The 18,886-nt window shown below is 48.2% G+C and overlaps 1 protein-coding gene across 11 annotated transcripts in view; it reads right to left on the bottom strand.

Annotated features, from left to right (window-relative positions):
- Window positions 1–18,886, bottom strand: part of LOC1271896 (protein artichoke) — a 107,155-nt gene that overhangs the window by 11,846 nt on the left and 76,423 nt on the right. For all 11 annotated transcript variants that reach the window (XM_061650383.1, XM_061650400.1, XM_061650443.1 and 8 more), the window contains one exon: window positions 237–866. In XM_061650383.1, coding sequence (XP_061506367.1) covers window positions 237–510 — 274 coding nt within the window. In that variant the 5' untranslated portion in view covers window positions 511–866. The remainder of the gene's footprint in view (window positions 1–236; window positions 867–18,886) is intronic.

The following is an 18,886-nucleotide window of genomic DNA, read 5'->3' as shown; positions in this document are numbered from 1 at the left end:
TGCCGATTGACAAGGGAAGGGAAGGGAGGGTGATAGAGGAGTGCGAAAGGATTTTGCAGAATTTTCCGAAAGCTTCCTCTAGCCCAACCCTGACGCGAGCGAGACAAACCCGATGGTTTTGCGGTACTGGTTGCATAATTTTTGGGGAATTTCAAACTGCTCGAATTTTTTTCTTCAATTTATGTTATTACATTTTTGCATAAAACCAAACAAGCCATGAGGATTGGAGTACTTACCATCTTCAAATTTGTAGCACGGGCAGGCGGAATTTTCCGCAAAGCTCGGACACTCGATATCGTTCACCGCGTACATCGGTGCGGGGCCCGCCTGCCCACGGCCCTTGCCGGGCGTGTCGGCCGCCCCGGTCCGGTACCGTGTCGTGCCGGAACCGCCCCCGCCCGTACCGGAGCGCAGCTGCAGCTCCTCCATCTGGCCGCTGTCGACGAGCTGGACGAGCAGCACGAAGGCCACCGCCACCATCCGGCACCGAGCGACCGCCCGCACACGCATCGCTTTGTAAACAGTGTACACACACACACACACACACACACACACACTCACGCGTTGGCTGACGGCAGTAGGTCGGCCCGTTCCTCACCGCTAACCGTGCACAAATGAACCGGGTGGATAGGCAGGCGGGTGGCGGAACTACGATTGCAGGGCATTCCGGGCCAACTGCTTGCTTGGTGGGGGGGAGCGCGCGCGAGGGACTTGTGTGGGAAAAGGGAACGCACCACTGAGACACAGCACACAAACACACAAAGTACGACACTGGACACTACTGCAACGGGCAACGGTTGAAAGCTCGTGACGGCATTAAATCTAAACACATTTTTCTTTTGCAGGCTTCACACGATTTCTACGATCTGCAAAGAGAAGGAAAGAGAAAAAATGGCTTTCAATTAATCAGTCGAGCAGTTGATGTTTTTTTAAAGGTAGGCGCCTTCAAAAGTATGCAATACAGTTGCGAAACAGCTTTAACTGGCATCAAATTGCATATCTGCAGGCGTAGCACAATAGTCGAGCAGTGTGTACACTTTATACACAACAATTGTCTACATTTAGGCGCAAAACTACACGAAAAGACAAACAACGCCTAAAACTATGCAAAATGAATCTTTTTATTATTTCCCAGCGACAAAACATGCATTTAAATGCTGCTAGATGATTAATTTTTGAAGTTCTTTTACGTTTTGCTTACTGCACCAGGTCGAAATTGTGCTTCAATTATTACGATCGTAGGATGGCATTCAGCATTCAACAACCATACTATCCAACAGCTCTGCATCCGACCATTCTGCCTGTCATCAGTGTTGAGTGTTGCGTTTGTCGATGCAGCCACCATGAATTCCGACAAATTAGTTCCTCCCGTCTGGCGGTAGGTGATAAAAAGCTAAAGCCACTTGCACCATTTGAAGCGCCCTGTTCCTTCCTCCCCTCCCCATTCCAGCAACCGTACCAGCCTCATCATCATCGTGATCGCATGAGAAACAGCACGCCACATTACACCGGCAAACCGACGTTCGTTCTGGCGTTCTCGTCAAACCTGCACCACCGTGACAAGGGGGCAGAGCTATGACCGACCGATTTTCCGCACCGTTGCGTGGTGCGCTTCCGCTGCAAACCGGCGAACGGGCGACCCGACCCGAATGCCACCGCTCCATTACTTTTTGCTGGTTTGTGCTGCTGCATTTTCTTACCACCGCTGGGAAAGTCTACGCGCCCTCGTGTGTGTACCGTTGTGCACTGTAGCTATTGTTTTATGTCAACGGAAAATAATGATTTTTCCTGCTTCCTTTTTCGATTTAGTTTTTATGTTGAAAGTACAGCAAAAACTATATGCAACGCAAGAGTTTTTACACTGTGCGTTGCTTGCCGTACGGTTCCGTGCGACGCCAACTATCACCGGACCCGCCGGGTGACGGTGTCTTAAAGCACACAGCCACCCGGGCACGCTGGTCGCTCCTGGGTTTCAGAAGTTTTGCTCGCGAAAACAATTTTCATTTTAATGCATCTTTTATGCACTCACCCGTCGAAAGTTCGTTCCAATTTGCTGCCGTTTAAAAAACGCTCCGCCCGGTCGTCCGCTTTCGACGCTCTCCCTCCCGGTAAGCGTTAATTTAAATGCAAGGGGCAACAGCAAAACAGGCAGCAAAAAAAAGAAAGGAAAAGTCACTCACAAAAAAACCGGTTGCGAAACAACAAGCATTCCTGCTTCCTGACCCGAACCGAACGCGGACGACGAATTTCCTTCCGTGTTCTTTTTGGTGTGTAGCTATCTGAGCGGGCTTTTTCCCCTGCCTTCTTCTTCCTTAACTGCCCATCTCTGCCCATCCGTGCCGCTGTGTGTGTTTGTGGGGGTGTGTTGGTGCGTGTTTAATGAAGACGAGCTGCTAACTTTATTTTCACCTTTTGCCGCTCACCGGTTACTCTTCATCAAAGCAAACGAAAAAAAAGGAAGGCAACAAGTGAACGGCCACGTGTTAATTTCTGGCCGTGCAGAGGCGCGTGGAAAGCAGACGAGGTTGGCGCGGTCGGCAAAGCAGTTACCCCAAGCAGCCGAAGAAAACAACGCTTATTGCCCAGCGGACATTGATGGAACGAAACAAAAAACAGCGAGGAAAAAATTAAGATCCGGATGAAAGACAAGCTTCATGCTTGATACAACCAGTAAACTTCAATTTGAGCTCGTCCAAACAGCAACAAAAACATTGCTGAAAGACGGATAGAGCTTTAAGGGAAACAAAAACATATTTTCAGCAGCGCAATGAAGTGCGATGTTTTTCTTTTGCTAAGTTTCTTACTAAACTTGTGTGGGACTTTTCTGCAAGTTTACCTCCTAAAGGTATGCAATTGCAAGACATTAAGCAAAGTTTTGGGCCAATCGCGCCTAAAGTTAGGCAATTCTCACTTCGAATGGTTTGGCGGATGATTTTGAACCGAAATGTTTTTTTTATTTTAAATCAAATTAATTTAAATAAAAACAATGGCCTGGCAGTAGGTAAAATTGTAATTGATGCAGCAAAAAAAGCTCAAACACAGAAAGTATTGGAGGAATTTGCTTTTTTTTCATGCACCACGGTTGTTAGCAGACGAACAAAATCTTTATCCCACCAGCAGCATACATCACTAGATCTATATTTTGAAGGATTCCTTCTCAAGTGGGTTTAAATCAAAATTAAATCGCTGTACATTGTTTCCATCCCCATATAAAGTTTTCCGTTTAACACCTGTCTAGCGGTTTAACACATTGCATACTGTCGGGCGTTAAAATTCCAATATTATGCGCTGGACCAGTTAAACACTGTTTGCTCGCACGTTGCTTCTGCGAATTATAATACCTTCTTCATTCATTCGTACTATCAGCTTACTGCACCTGCTAGCCAGCACCGGGTCGGCAGCGCGTGGTAACAAAGTTTTCAAACAATTATGCCAATTTCAATGAATGACATCCGCTGCACGCGGCAACTCCCCATTCTCGCCTTTGGGCGTTTTAATTCTCTTCTAGGCTGCATTATGGTGTTCTTTTTTTGCTATCTCTCTCTCTCTCTCTCTATCTCTCTCTCTCTTTTCTCTGTTACCTCCCATCACTGCTTCTTCCCGCCTGCTCCCACGCAAGAAATAAAAGCATCCGCGTAATTGGAGCGAGCAGCGGAACGGGCACACAAGTTCGCTCAACTTTTCGCTAACGTGCGACGGACTGGACGGGCGAACTGACTGAAGAAGAAGAAGAAGCATAGGAAGAAAAAACAACGCACACACACACACACACAGAATAGAAGGTAAGTCAACGCGCGTCGGGTCGTGTGGGTTGCGGGCCACTAAATTAGGGCAGGCCCTTCGGGATGAAGGAGCTGGCCTGGTTCATCGCTACGCGCGGCTAGCAAGAACGCTTGATTGGTGTGCTGTTTGCTTTGCATGGGTAGTTGTGTATGTATGTATGTGTGTATGTGTGTGTGTGTGTCATGGCAAACGGGAGCTGCACGGGTTTCATTTTGATATATTTTTACTCTATTCCCTGGTGCTTTTTCTTTTTGTTATTCTTGCCTTGTTAAGGTACCCCGCGCTGCGCGCCCGGTGCTTTTGTGCGGCAATTCAATGGCAAGAGCTGCGATCACGGGTGATGCCCCTGATGAGATCCTGTCTCCGGCACGAGCCCGAGACCTTTCAAACGCTCCCCAAAGTGGGCGTCCCCGTGCTCTCTCTCTCTCTCTCTCTTTCTGCTTCGCCCACTCTATCGTTACATTTATTGCGAAGTGAACCACTCGACTGTTGCCAATGAACAAAACGCTGCACACTGTGAAGCCAAATCAGACACAAGCGAAAGTGAACGAAATCAACCGAAGCCCCAGTTTTGCGTATGTATAGGTAGAGTTTACTGCTACGTTACAGCGTCCCATCCCACCATCCCGTGAGGGTTTTTTTTTTTTTTTTTGAACGCACTAGCAGCTGATTTTTCTTTGCAGGCTCCGGGCGCGCAACGGTGCCCTCCCTGCGAACAGGGTCATCAGGGCTCAGCGATGGAGCATCGATTTTTGCTCCGCCAAATGCTTCACCCTGCTTGCCAGTGGGATACACTACACTTGGAAAGATAGCACGGCGGCGGCGGCAACAGCCTGTCGCGGCTGTCGTTCATCATGGCCCAGGGAAGTGTTTGCCAGCGCACACGCAGCGAAAAAGATACCGCCACTGCATTGCTTCGATGGCATTTCGAGGACCTTTCACTACCGCACGTTACTGCTTTATGCGCTACCGCATTTCACATCCGTACCGACCGCCACATTCATCTCACCCGTGTCGGCTCTACCGCTGGCCAGCAAATCTTTGCCCGTCGAGTCGGTAAATAAATAAACAGCACCTTCCGCACACATTACTGCATCCTGGTCACGGCACCAGCCGAGCAAAAACCCACATTTCATCAAATATGCATATCATTTCCAGCAGTGGCAGCGAGCGCACACAAAACTTATCACGCATCCCTCCCACTCCCCTGCAGGCTCCAGCTTCAACAATGAGCTAGAAGATACAACAAGGGAGCAAAACAGGAGGAGAGAGAGAGAGAGAGGTAGAGCGAAAAGTCACACGCTAGCAAGACGGCACGGAAAATGAAGCCATCTTCTGCGCGCGCGAGCAAAGGAAACCCCCGCCACGCCCAAGGGGAAGCAGAGGCCCAATCGGCTCCAGCAACAGGAAAGGACGCACTTAAGACGTTGTAAATTTTAATAAAACCCATTTGTCTAGCAAAACACGCACCCCTTCCCTCGTTTTGTAACGGGTCCGGCTCCGGAAAGGCTTTTCGCATGGCCCCTTTTCCAGCGCGAACCCACGCTCAAGGCGGCGGTGATGGTCGCGCCACGTCCGTTTTCAAGAAATTTTGTGTGTGTGTGTTTTTTTTTTTTTTTTTGGGCTTTATAATTTTCAACCAAGTGAGCTTCGGTTGCTTCGGCGAGCTTTGTAACGAATGACACACTGCACAGCAACATGGCGGACGGAGCGCCGGCATGGGCTGGTCCACCGGGAGCGATATTTTAGCGTGCCGCGCTGGTCGCACCATTCTGACCGTCGCTTTAGTTTGATTTGTTTTTGTTCCCTTTACCATTTCCTTGCCTGATGATTGTAGTGCTATGCGTGAAGCCTAACTTTTAGGCGTCATTTAACTGCAGCACGCTAACATTACTGTGTGACGTCACGAGCTTCGTTTTACAACACCGGGTTGGTTACTATGTGCTAAAATGAAAAGGGAATGCTTCTTTTTTCGAGGCGAAACTAATCAAAAAGTAACTTTAGAACGCAAAAGCTTCGAACATTAGCGAAAAACGCTTCAAAACTAGTCGCTAGGATATATTTTATTGCACATCAAACGTTTTAAAAATAAATTGTATCATAAAACAGCAAACAGAGAGTGAATAAAACACAAATTCTGAACGACCCGTTGCTCTCTCTCTCTCTTTCTCTTCCCTTTTTTTCGTTTTTTGTACAAAGCAAAGTTGGCCCTGTTGAAAGGATGGTGCAAAAATAACCATTCTCCTCCCTGCCCCTTCAGCCCCATCCACGTCCTCTCATTAGATCAATAGAAACTCATTAAAGAAAGCATTCTTATCTGAGTTGTGGGCGACAAGCAAAGGAAAGCAAACATTTTAAGCAGTGCAGTAGCGCAACCCAGCACTCGAATTCGTCCTTCTGCCTTCTTCCCCTTTCACAGCCACTGTGCGTGTGTGTGTGTGTGTGTGCGGGGGAATGCGAACGAAATTCGATTTGCCTGAGCCCTTTTTTGGCACGAGGCACGATTTCGGCAAAACAGATTACCGGTGGGTTTGGCGAAACAAAGACACGCGGTTTTTCGGGCCCGCGTTCCCCCACTGCCAATAACGCTCTTTGTTCCTGGTCCCACTTAGTGTGTGTGTGTGTGTGTGTGTGTGTGTGTGTGTGTGTGTGTGTGTGTGTGTGTGTGTGTGTGTGTGTGTGTGTGTGTGTGTGTGTGTGTGAGTGGCACTCTAGCGCAAAGTGCCGGCCGCAAATCATTAATTAATGTAATTGATGATAATCCGAAACCGAAATCCGCCGGCAAGGGTCCGAAAGCCCCACCGCATTTGTAAATGCGTTCCCTTTTTTTTGTGTCGTTGTCTTCACTTCAACCCTTAGTTCCCTTAGTAGTAAGAGCACGGGACGGGGAACCAATGCTGGCCTTCGGTTAGTGCCTACCGCAACTGAGCCCCCTTTTGCAGCCTTCGGTCCATCAATCTTTTCCATCCGGCAGCGGCAAACTGAAGCCCAATCGCCCATCGCCAACACCGAGCGCTAATCAGGGCGAGCGAATTTATTCACTCAACTTTTACCTTCACTGTTTGTTTGTATCTCTATTTTTCTTACTTGCTTTTGTTGCTTTAATAGGGTTGCGGAGGGGGAAAAACCCTCCACCAGTAAATGGGACGGGGAGCAACGGTGACAGCGGCAACAAACGAATTCCCGATGATGCTGCTAATCTATCACACCGATCCCTCGAGGAGTAAAGCAAAAAAAAAAAAAAAAAAAAACAAGACAGCAAACTTTGGAACCCAACCTGTCCAAAACTGTCACCCTCTCGCCGGGAATGGTAACGTTTGCTGGCACACGCGCCACACAATCAATCAACGGATGCGACCCACTTTGAGCGGAATGAAGTGATCCGCAGCTGGTGCACGGGAGCTCGCATTCGACGCGACGCGAGTTGCCAATGGCAACGAACCGAAGGATGGAAAAGGCGTTTTTTTGTTACTTCAATCACTTGACACTGTTGCCTGCTTTACTGTACCCATTCATCTGCATTTGAATAGACGATGGTGCTTGAGAAGCAAATGTTTGAACAACAATTACAAATTCATGATAATGTATGCTTCGTGTGTAACAGCAGTCCATCATTACTTCATTACTGCCTCGCACGGTGTGGATTACTGAAGAGCTACTTTAAAGCTGGAATGCACAAGGTAAGTAGCTTAGCAAATTCGTCTTGTTTTGAAACAATCTTTCAAATACAAAATTTGTGCAACAAAAATAGCCCAAACCACTCGTAACGGACGTTCCAGTAGCAATACATTCTGATTGAAAATTTGCTGCACGCCTGAAAGGTATACTCTTTGCATCACACCATACTATTTGTAAGCGTTTTATTAGGCGGCGCTCTGGCACCGATCGAACACAACATCCGACTCGTGCAAACCCATCCCAAGTAACATTTGTTTTAGATTTGTAATCATGAACTGCACGAATGGTGCTCAAAATAGTAAAAATTATAGATTTTCGCGTGATAAACCATTTTGAAAGCGTTAAAATTTTGCTTGTGCGTGTGTGTGACCTTTTTCTACTGGAGGATTTCATGTGGCGTTATTTCGTGAAAATTAGGTTGTTTTCGGTATTATTTATTGAAGATATATTGCGTGGCGCGCGCAGGGGTCTTTGCTATATTAAAAATAAAATAAAACTCAAGATAATCTTACTTGCTATAAATTTTAAAACAGACATAAACATTCAGTGCGTGGTCAGGAGCGTACAAATTGATGTTAAGAAGAAGCTTGGGAGCATCAATTTTGCCTTTTATTAACTTTGCTACAAAAACGGCTCGTACTACCTCCCTACGTGTCTCGCCAAAGTCCAAAGCACAGAGAAGAAAGTAACGAAAAAGCCACATCTCAGTCGATTTTAAAGGGCTTGTTCTAAAAGTCCCTTAGACTGGTGCAGTTTAAGGTGCCAGTTTATGGGAAATAGCGCGAAAGTCCGATTTTCGAGCCCGACAATGTCAATTGAGATGTAATCATTAGGAGGAGCACTGTCAGATACAAACAAACAAACACAGACAAACATCGAGTCGAACATGTCAGTTGATTCTGTCTGTTATGTTCGATACCCGCCTGTGCTGTGAGTACCTTGGCTGTCAAACGCAATGGATAGAATTCAATTCGGGACATTTTCAAGTTTGTTTACGTAGTTTGTCTCCTTTTCTTCTTAAAATTGCGTGCGAAGTATTTAAAATAGCCATCAATAATGATGCTGCACCTTCAATTGTAACACGAAATGTACAATTTTGAAAGGTATAAAACTATTAAATGTACATAATGCGTCTGTATGCACTGTATATGTTTTGGCATGCAAGTTTGTTTGCATTTTTTCAATATGATATTTGAATGATTTTTTATATTATTATTGATTTGAATTACTAGTAATTTATTCGTTGAAGCTTCCCCCTGTGGATGGATATTCAATTCATTTTCATTCAGTTCATTTAAACTATGAAAATACGTCATAGTAGTGATGAGAAAAATGAAGTTTTTGTCGGAATCGATTCCGGCTACCTCCGCAGTTTCGGAATTAGTTTTCCGGAATCGGCTCCGGAATCGGAATCGACTCCAGAATTGGTTCCGGAATCGACTCCAGAATCGGAATCGGCTCCGGAATCGGAATCAGTTCCGGAATCGACTCCGGAATCGGCTCCGGAATCGGAATCGGTTCCGGAATCGACTCCAGAATCGGCTCCGGAATCGGATCCGAAATCGGAATCAGTTCCGCAATCGACTCCGGAGTCGGTTCCGGAACCGAAGTCTGCTCTCGAATCGGAAATGGCTCATAAATTAGAATCGGCTACCAAACGGAGTCAGTTTCGGATCGCCATAAAAATAGGCGCTTGGGTCCAATCATACTACGTATTGAAAACCGCTAAAATCCAAATTTACTTGTAAAATCCATTGTCATGGAAATTCCCGGACTGATTACGCTCCGGAGCCAACTCCGGAATCGGCTCCGGAACCGGCACCGGAATCAGTTCCGGAATCGGCTTCGGAGCCAACTCCGGAATCGGCTCCGGAATCGGCATCGATTTCAGCATCGGAATCGGCTCCGTAATTGATTCCGACCACGGAATCGGAATCGAGTAGGTCCGATTCCGAGCTCCCACCACTACTTCGTAAGTGTGTTGCAGTGCACCATGACACGTCTATAAGACATCGCACAGGTGGCAGAGCGCCTTTCGAACAAAGTCGTGTTTGTTTGTCTTGTTCGATTGGTGGCAGAGTCGTGCCTTATTATTTTTAACGATCCAAGATAATTTTAGTGATAAATAAAGAATTTAATTATTGTTTCTCCAACGAAATGAAATAATATAAATTGAACTAGTGTTCAGTTTTAAAAAAGAATACGCTCAGTTTCTCCATTTTTCTACTACAACCGTCATTACACTTTACTTTGTAATCATGTGGCTTTCCTTCAGACAATAAAGCGAGGAAATGAAAGAAAATGTCCAACCAACAAGCGTGTAAGCGTGTAAGCGTATTATCATGTATTTTGCAGGGGTATAGAATGCATTCTTCAACACAGCACGACTGATACTTGTTGCGTTAAACTCATCTCTATCCACAATTCTGAATATTATTCGTAATTAATCAAACACTTGCCCTCCCAAAACTATGCAACTCGCATCGCTTACAAGCCTCTCCTTACAAACATGCGCATGTGCATCTGTACAGCCTGTAAATGGATATTGAACCTTGAAACGGGTCTTCATTAGAAGGCACTAGAGCGGAAGAAAGGTTTGCCCTTTCATATTCTCAAGCTCCGATCCAGCTTACGCCAAGCACACTACCTCCGCCTGCTAGATGCTATAAGGTAGCCGTACCCTTGAACGAACAGTCAAGGCTAGATGAAGAAGAAAGAAGAAAGCAAAAAACACAGCAAAAATAAAGAAAATCGAACAAATAAAAGCGAAACCATTGCAAGCATTGCGTTAAACACACCAGCACAAACGCGAATAGGCATGCGAATAAAAAGAGGAAGAAAACGCGCTCCCGAATCTCCCCCTCCTCCCCTCTCCCGCACCACACTTTTGCACCAAACAGCCCCCGGTTCGGTTGAATGGATCGTGCAAGCAGCATCCAATCCCCGTTGCCGATGGCGCTCTATCCTTGCTTTCTTGCCGCCCCTCCTTTAATCCGTGGGGTTAGCGCATCAGCTACAACCACTAATGAAAAATCCTGGCCCGCTGCTTCTCACCCGTGCAATGAGCGGGGATGAGAGGGAGAGGGGGAGCTGGACGGCACGAGTCACCTTTTCCATACCTGGATTGAACGGTGAGAAATGCTGCCTCCCCCGATTCGATAGATAATCGCATGCTGCAAAAGGTATGCGCCTCATTGCACATCCCAATCCACACCTACAAACACACACACATACAGGGTTTTCCCAGAAGCAATAGAAGAACGAATGGAATGGAAATTATCCCATCCCAGGGAAACAGGAAAAATTTATAAACGGATCCGAAACGGAAAGCGATCCAATGGCAGTGTGACCATCGCTTCGTTCCCCGTGCTACGATTGGAAGGGTATAAAACTTCATCACCGTATATTTGCAAGCCAACTTCAAAAGGATGAGCTGGGCATGCCGAACGGGCATGCTGGAAAAGAACAAACGGAATGAATAAAAAGGCAGCGGCGGTGGCGGAGGCGGCCGGGCTACCATCGACCGTGTTTCATGCTGGCGAGAGCGAGCTGCTGATTATTCAACGCCTTTTTTCGCCCCCGTTCCCGGTGCGTGTGAAGAGAAAAAAGAGAGGAAGAAAAAAAACACACAAACACACACAGAGCACGAGCGAACGAGCGAAAGAATTCCAACGCTCGGGGGGGGGAGGGGATTCACCGCTTCACCCCGCAAGCGCTACCGTAAAGCGATACTGCATCTCTACAAGTGGCAAGGGACAGAGGAGAAGGGAATGGGGATGGAAGAGGTGTATGAGGTGAACCAGCGCGGGGAAAGCAGAACGACAACCACCCGCTAGATGCTGGACAAATGGAACCTGGATAAATAAATTATGTTTTCATTTTCCTTCCTTTGACAAACGGTACCTGGCTGGCGGAAGCTGTGGGCCGGCAGACGGGAGCGGGGTAGGAGTTAACCGGGGCGGTGAAACAAAGCACCGATGAAGCTTGAAGCACCCAGGCATTACACCCCCCCACCCCCCACCCCCCTGGGAGAACAAAGCACCACAACAGAAGCGTTCCGGGAAGCACGGGGAGACATTTCGAAACACACAATCCTGGTCACGGCACCACGGCGGCGTAATGAACAGTGCACTGCCGGTCGCCGGTGGGCGATAGAATTACTCATATTTCTTTCGCTTCGGATCTCGGGTTCGATGAAGATTTTTCTTCTTTCCAATCAAGTTCGTTCCCTCCGGTTGTACCACACACACACACACACACACACGCAGACAAACAAAAAGAAATGTCCGCAGCCTAAGTTTAAGGGGTGGAAAGCGAGCACGACTGCTAGGGCTGGAGTGTTATATTGAAATATTTCAACAACCGCCGTTGCTGCGCCAATGCCGGAATACCGAACCGAAAGAGGAATGTGGCAGGTGAGGCGGTGAAGCCCATCTTTTTTTTTGCAAGAGCCTTAATCTTACGATTGCATAGCGATTGCAGCGAGCACGTAAATTGAACTCCGGTCCTCGGTCGGACCTTTTTCCGCAAAGCCAGCGCAGCAACGTCCCCCAAGGTCCGGGCGAGTGCGATTATCTACTCAAAAGCCCGCCTCACTGCAAATAAATTGGTCAAAACCCCGGGCATACGGGCTCGGGGACGCACGGCGGTGAACCACACCGCAGCAGCAACAAAACTCTCACACCAAGATGTATCCTTCCCGACAGGCGGCCAAACTCGCCGGAATGCAACGACTGCTGAGACGCTGTAGAGCACGCTACCCGGACTGCATCCTTTGGCGCGTGCCAGGCGACATTCCAGTCCCGAGGGGAGTATGTAAGTGTGTGTGTGTGTGTGTGTGTTTGTATGTTGCTCTGTTGCGCTGTTTGCGGTTTGCTTCAATAAATTGTACCCGGTCGACATTTATCAAACCCCGGCGCCCCGCGGCCCCAAGAGGGGGGGGGGGGGGGGGGGGTTTCGCAAACGGCAGCAAAAGCTATTTTCCATTTCCTCGAACCCGACCCTCTGGCCATTTCTCTCTCCCTCTCTTTTCCCTACTCCGCGCCTCACACGTGGCATCGGCAGCGCGCTGCAGTAATGCAGCCGAGCCAAGCCAAACGAAGCTTCTTTCTTCCTTTACCCAGCGCGCACAGCGCAGTGTGGGTGGTGGTTTTGGCAAAACAAAAGCACACCACTCTTCAAGACGTTTGATCCTTGCAGTAACGCGCTTTAATGAGTGTGTGTGTGTGTGTGCTGCCTTTAATGGTCATAAATCGGTTGTGTTTGTGTTCGGGTCTAGGCAACAGCAGCAGCTAGTGCGCCTGCTGAAACGATCCAGTGTTAAGGACACTGTTGTACCCGCGCCCGTGACGCTGGCTGACGGGTAATGGGTTTGCTGTCATTTAAAGCACACAACTCACACGCATACCACAATGTAAGCGAGCGGTTTCATCTTTTCTACGGGAAGTTGGAATTTGAAAGACAATATTTTAAAGGATTTTTTCCACCAAATAATAAACAAACGCACACACACAGAGCTACCCTTGGGGGGGGGGGGGGGGGGGGTTGAGCTGTGATTTTTCCCACCAAACCATGGAACGGTGGAATTTATAATCTCACGCGAGTTTTGGGGGGAGAGTGAAACTCCCGAATCTCATTACGCGGCTGCGGTGAGGTGAAGCAAATGTGTTATGCTGCAACCTTATGCCACACAAATTACCACACCGGTGCCCCACCCTTTCCAGCCTGTTCTGCCTGTTGCGGCTGGGGCGAGTCTCATCCACACTTTATCTGTTTTTTTTTGTGATTTTTCTTCGGCTGGAGGGGTTTCTCGCTTAAGCAACAGAAAATCCCTAAGACATCTTTATTTATTTCCTCTTTAAGACGAACATTTTAAGACACTTTTGCTTGTCCCTGAGCAAATGGTGGAATTGGTTTTTTGTTTTTTTTTTTTGCTCAGTTCTACTTTTTAACTGTGTTAGCTGGTTCTATTTTCTGCTGTTGCTTCTTTTTTTTTGCTCTCATTGCTCATTTCGTTTCGTACTTGCCCCAACTTAATTTGTATTGTACTGTTCGCACCATCTTTCCTACTTTCGTTTTCCTTCTCTCTCTCTCTCTCTCTCTCTCTCTCTCTCTCTCTCTCTCTCTCTCTCTCTCTCTCTCTCTCTCTCTCTCTCTCTCTCTCTCTCTCTCTGTGTAGCTCCAAAATTAACGTCCTCTTTGCTGTTCATTTCCGCGAGCCAAAAAGAAGCCAGTAAAAGGCAAAGAGAGAGTGTGTGTGTGTGTGTTATAATGTCTCCGAGCAAAAACTCTGCCGTGTGCGTCTGCCGTATTTTCGAAAGATGTTTTCCACTCCCTTCCCGTCGTCCCAGTTATTTTCTTTTCAAATTCTTTTTCCTCCTTCGTTCTTTTACCCTTAATGAGAACTTTTCATTTCAAGTAGCACACACACACACACACACACACACACTGGTGAGGAGGAAGAGACGCTTTAGGCGTCTCCGGACGCCCAAGGTTGCTGGCGAACGTTAATATCGGGCGCCCTCGCTTCCCCACAACCAAACCGGCCGCGAGTGGTGGAATGCTATTACGAATGAAAATTTAATCCTCATTTAATGAAACGTGCTACACGCGCGTGTGTGTGTGTGTGTGTGAGCGTGTTCGCAGAAGCTTCCCGCACGTACACAGCGAGCCGCGAACGTATCAGCCCTTTTTCGTTTCTTGTTTTTTTCCGCGCCCGAAACGCGGGATTGTGATGCACGACACGGACAAATGACACCAATTCCAATTTGCTCGCTCGGTGCTCGCGATCTCGCCCGGTGATGAAGGGGAGAGGAGGGGGGGAGGGGAGGAGGAGAAGTAGATATGCGAGCGAAGGATTTGTAAAAGATGGGACGGAAGCGCGAATGCAGCCATTTTGGGAGGCTAAATATAGCAACGGGCGCAGTTGCGTGTATTTGTAGCCTGCTGCAACGATTACCGGCGCATTAGGAAACTAATCGACCCGAGCGGATGATCCGGTTGTTTCGTGTTTTATTCTCGCACACACACACACACACACACACACACACACAAATACTGTGTGTACTGTATTAGCGTTTTTATTTTATGTTTTTTTAGCCTGTTTTAAGGATGTATGTCAGCTGGTTACTGCAATCAAGGGTAAAAAAACAACATATTGCATAACTTCAGGCGCCGCGTTACATACGTTCGCCTCCAAGTATGCAATGCGCATTACAAAGCTAAGCTTCTACGGTTCACTGTGCTCTTTTATTGCGCCGTTCGGTAGCGACAAAACGTGCCAGCTCGATACGCATTGCCTCGCAACTAGTCAAACCATTGTTCCCGAACGAGCTAATAAGCCACTCGCTTACGTCCTTAAATGTGTCTTTTTTTTTGTTCTTTGCCTGATTTTCCTCACACCCGGCACAGCAAAGCAAAGGCGTCTCGGGAAAGCACCTTCTAGCTGTCGTGCGGCCGCTATCACCCAAATCTCTCAGCAAGTCAGCACGACCTTGCCTTCATCTTCAAGACCCCATCTACCCTTTGCACGGGAATGAAATGGGATACTCGGGCAGGGTCCGAGCACCGTACCCGATCGCCTACACGGTTCCATTGGCAGCGTGCCGATGCTTGCTGCCCAGGAACTGGCCTTTCCCCGCACGACTAATTTAATTCGCCCGAACCAACAAAACGCCCAAAAATACAGCGCCAGTCGACATGGGCCTTTTGCCCAGCATCCGGATCCAATCAGCTCGCAAAACAATGCCCAATTGCTCACTCCCAATGCAAGGGCAACAACAACAAAACACACCAACGATAGCAAAACTCACACATTCACGAGCGCCACAGTCAAGCAACAGCAAAAAATGGAGAAAAGGACCTTTCTGCAAAAAACAAAAAAAAACTAGACAAAACAGAAAATTCGGCTCCATTTCAAGATTTCCGTGCTGCCGTGGCGTGAGAGAGGCGAGTGGTGGAGGAAGCCGTCATCCAAGCCCCCAACCAAAAAAACAAAAAAAAGGGACAATCGAAAGAGCAGCCCAATATTCGTTTACATCGGTTCCAGCCACGTCATCCGGTCGAGGGTTTTAACGGGTTCCGCTCGCAAGCCGTACAACTGTCACCCAAAATCCAAAACAACACACACACACCAGAGGACGAGACTGGAGGGAGACGGGAGGGAGCAAAAACAAAGGTAGAAAAAAATACCCCACCCTCACTGGACAGGACGCAAAAGTTGCGTCAAATAACTGCCGGAACTGGTGTTTCGGGCTTTGGGTAGTTTTCACCATCGCTTCGAACACAAGAAAAGCTGTCAGGTTCGAAAATTCACACCGCACTCACACACACACACACCGTGAAGGGTCGAGCCTGACACCTCCAGCCCTTCCGGAAGAAAAAAAGGACACGCGAGCATGTTTTGTTTTTTTGTTTTGTTTTTTGCCTTCGAGTGGAAGTTTATTTGGAGGTGCTGCCCTGTCTGCCCATGTCCTGTGCTTTCTAGGCTCTAGGTCACCCCACTCACCCTGGCGCTTTGTTTGCTGCCCAGTTTGTACACTTCATTTCATTTTCTCGGGCTCCATCGCCCACACACACTCACATTCCTTTCCGGTGCGTCCGATACGTGCTTTGTTTAGTAAATGCTTCATTGAAAATCGGTCAAGAACATGGGGTTCGGGCTTAGGTTTGGGTCCTGAGGGGGGGGGGGTTTCACATTTCTGTAATGTGTATGACACCTTTTGCTGCCCCCCCCCTGGAACGGTTCGTTTGATTTCGTTTCGGTAGAGGCGGGGATAGAGTGTTCTTTTGTATATATTTGTCTTAAAAATGCAAAAACACACACAGCAAACAAGCAGCAAGCTTTCCGGTTTTATGTTCACCCTTCATTAGGTTCAATTTTCGAACACGGGTTTTTCGTGTTTTTGGGATTTTTTGTTTATTCCTTTTTTTAATTCAATCCAAGCCGAAAACATCAAATAACGGAACCTTTTTCTTGCGCTCAAAAGAATCGCATTCAGTTCCGTTCATTCCAAACAAGTCTCAGACATTGCTGTTCACTTAATCCGTCCAGCGTGTGAAAGGAAAGCATGTAGCCAGCGCCAATACATGGAAATTGCACCGATTGACCGGCTCGACACGTGCGCTGCTGTGCGTGTAGCATACCTTGCAGGCGCACACAAAAAAAAGAAACCCCTTTATCTATGCAATCTGTACAGCATGCTTAGCATTAAAATTGATTTCTGTTTCTACTCCCAACAATTGATTACCAATCTGACCAGCACAAAAGGCGCGATAACGCCGAACCTGGTGTCCCATTTTCGAACCCCCCCCCCCCCCCCCCCCCCCCCCGTTTTGCTTCGTTCGATGGGTTTCTTTTGTGCCGCATCGCTCCCGGGTCGGGCATGCGGAATTGCAAAGCAGCACAACAGCCGGCCCCGGGGCCATTTTCCCACTTTACGACCGATTATCGGATCGGGTTCGCCATCTTATCGCTGGTGGGGCGATGAGCCCGTTGCTCGGCGAGCGCGCTCAATTGCCCCCAATTGCTGCCACGGAGTTGAGAGGGGGGAGGGAGGGAAGGAACAGGGGGGGGGGGGGGCAGAATAAACCCTTTTTGTTTGTTTGCATTTCACCATGTTCAGCGTCGTCGGAATTCATCGGCAGGAATAAATTGGTGCGCACACAAACAAACAAAACAAAACAAAAAAAACAACACGAAACTCGAAACAACAGCACCAAACAATGGCTCTCGCTTACAAAACACTTTCTCGGGAACAGTTTCAAAACCCCCCTCCCCAAAAACGCACTCCTCTTCCGCCCGAACTACGGGCGATAATTTCCTGTTCCGAGTGGCGGAGCATGGAGCATGGAGGTGAAACGGAGATTGAAGAGGGAAGAGATTGACGCTTTGTGTGTGTGTGTGTGTGTGTGTGTGTGTGTGCGTGTGCGGACACAGCCAACCACCGGACACGACCTTTTCCGGATGGTCTTTTCCAATCATAATCATCATCATCATCTTCATCATCGCCGTCGTCCTCGACAACGCCGTCGTCCTGACAAAGTCGTCGTAAAACCAAATGGCCACGTTTACGGACATTGACAACAACGGTCGGGATGGGCGTGAGGGATTGAGCGAAGGGATAATAATCACACCAACATGCTTCGCCCGAAACCACCTCACGCACACCGCAACCGGACGAAGCGCTCGGCCGTTGCTAGCTGAGCATCAAGCGGCGTCCGTCCGTCCGGACGGGGCGCGACGAGTGTGAGGAGGTGAGATCGGAGCATTACCGATCCGAGGTTACTCTTGCAAAACCTCCCCCCACCCGCTGGGCGGACGTACAAGACAAGACAGAGGCCATGGAGCCGAAACCTTTGCGAAACCGAGGCTGTCAGCGCTGTGGCGGCTTCTGCAGTAAATGACTCATTTCCGCTTTTTCTTTCCCTTTTCAGATACTGTCACACACACACACACACACATTTGCTTCATAGCGGATGCAGGACGGAACGGAGTAATGCAGCGAAAGCCCGAACGAAACTTGTCCATTATCAAACCGAAACCCGCATCCCTGCTCGACACATTTTTGGCAGTCGTTCGACGTTTGTCGAGGGGGGGGGGGGGAGCATGGGGCCACAGACCGTTTGTCACGGTGGGGCCGAACGATGACGCTTTATGGTCAAACTGTCAACATGTTTTTAATTATTATAGATTTATTTCGTCGATTAGGGCTGAAACAATGCTGCGACGGGCTCGGTTGGATTGCGCTTACGCAGGGGATTTTTTAATTATCGAAGGGAAATTTGCAATCCCCGGTGCCGTGACCGGGATACAACGGAAAGGTTGTTAAAAGTGATACATGTTTGCTAACCGTTGGGCTATTTTTTTTTTTTGTACTTTAAGGCACTTTCAAGCAAGCAGAAACTATAACCAAAATCATAATGTTTCACAACACTCGTTTGCGCCTGTAACGGGCTATTTCCTGGGAAATCCTTTCCGGAGGAACTTTGGCTTTCCCCCACACCCGCCGCACGGCTCATTTTGGGCAGCATAATTGGACACGAACCACCGAGCACGTTGTTTCGCTTGCCGGGGCGTATCTCCCCGGGGAAGAATAGGCAGAGAAATGGGGAGCTGGGCAAAGCCGGGACCTAATAAAACGGAACGGATGCTCTGGCACGTGACCGTTGCCTAACGATCCCTCAGCCACTCGGGCTCGGGCCTTTCTGACGGATTGGGCGGTGTTTAGTATACCTACTTCGGGCCACCAATGCAACACGGGATTAAAGCTACGACTTCGTCTTAACTTTCCGGCCAGGGACGCCAAGCAGCAAACCGGAATGTAAAAGTGCTGCCCCGGAAAGTGCTTCCCTGCTCTGCCCGCAATTGGTTGGCAATTAGCTCGCTGGCCACTCTTGAAAAGTGGGCCAATCGACGGGAGAAAGC

Source organism: Anopheles gambiae, chromosome X (genome assembly GCF_943734735.2).
Source record: "Anopheles gambiae chromosome X, idAnoGambNW_F1_1, whole genome shotgun sequence".
In the NCBI taxonomy this organism is placed as follows: Eukaryota; Metazoa; Arthropoda; class Insecta; order Diptera; family Culicidae; genus Anopheles; species Anopheles gambiae.
The sequence above is the reverse complement of the archived record's forward strand: the minus strand, read 5'-3'. Positions and strand labels throughout refer to the sequence as shown.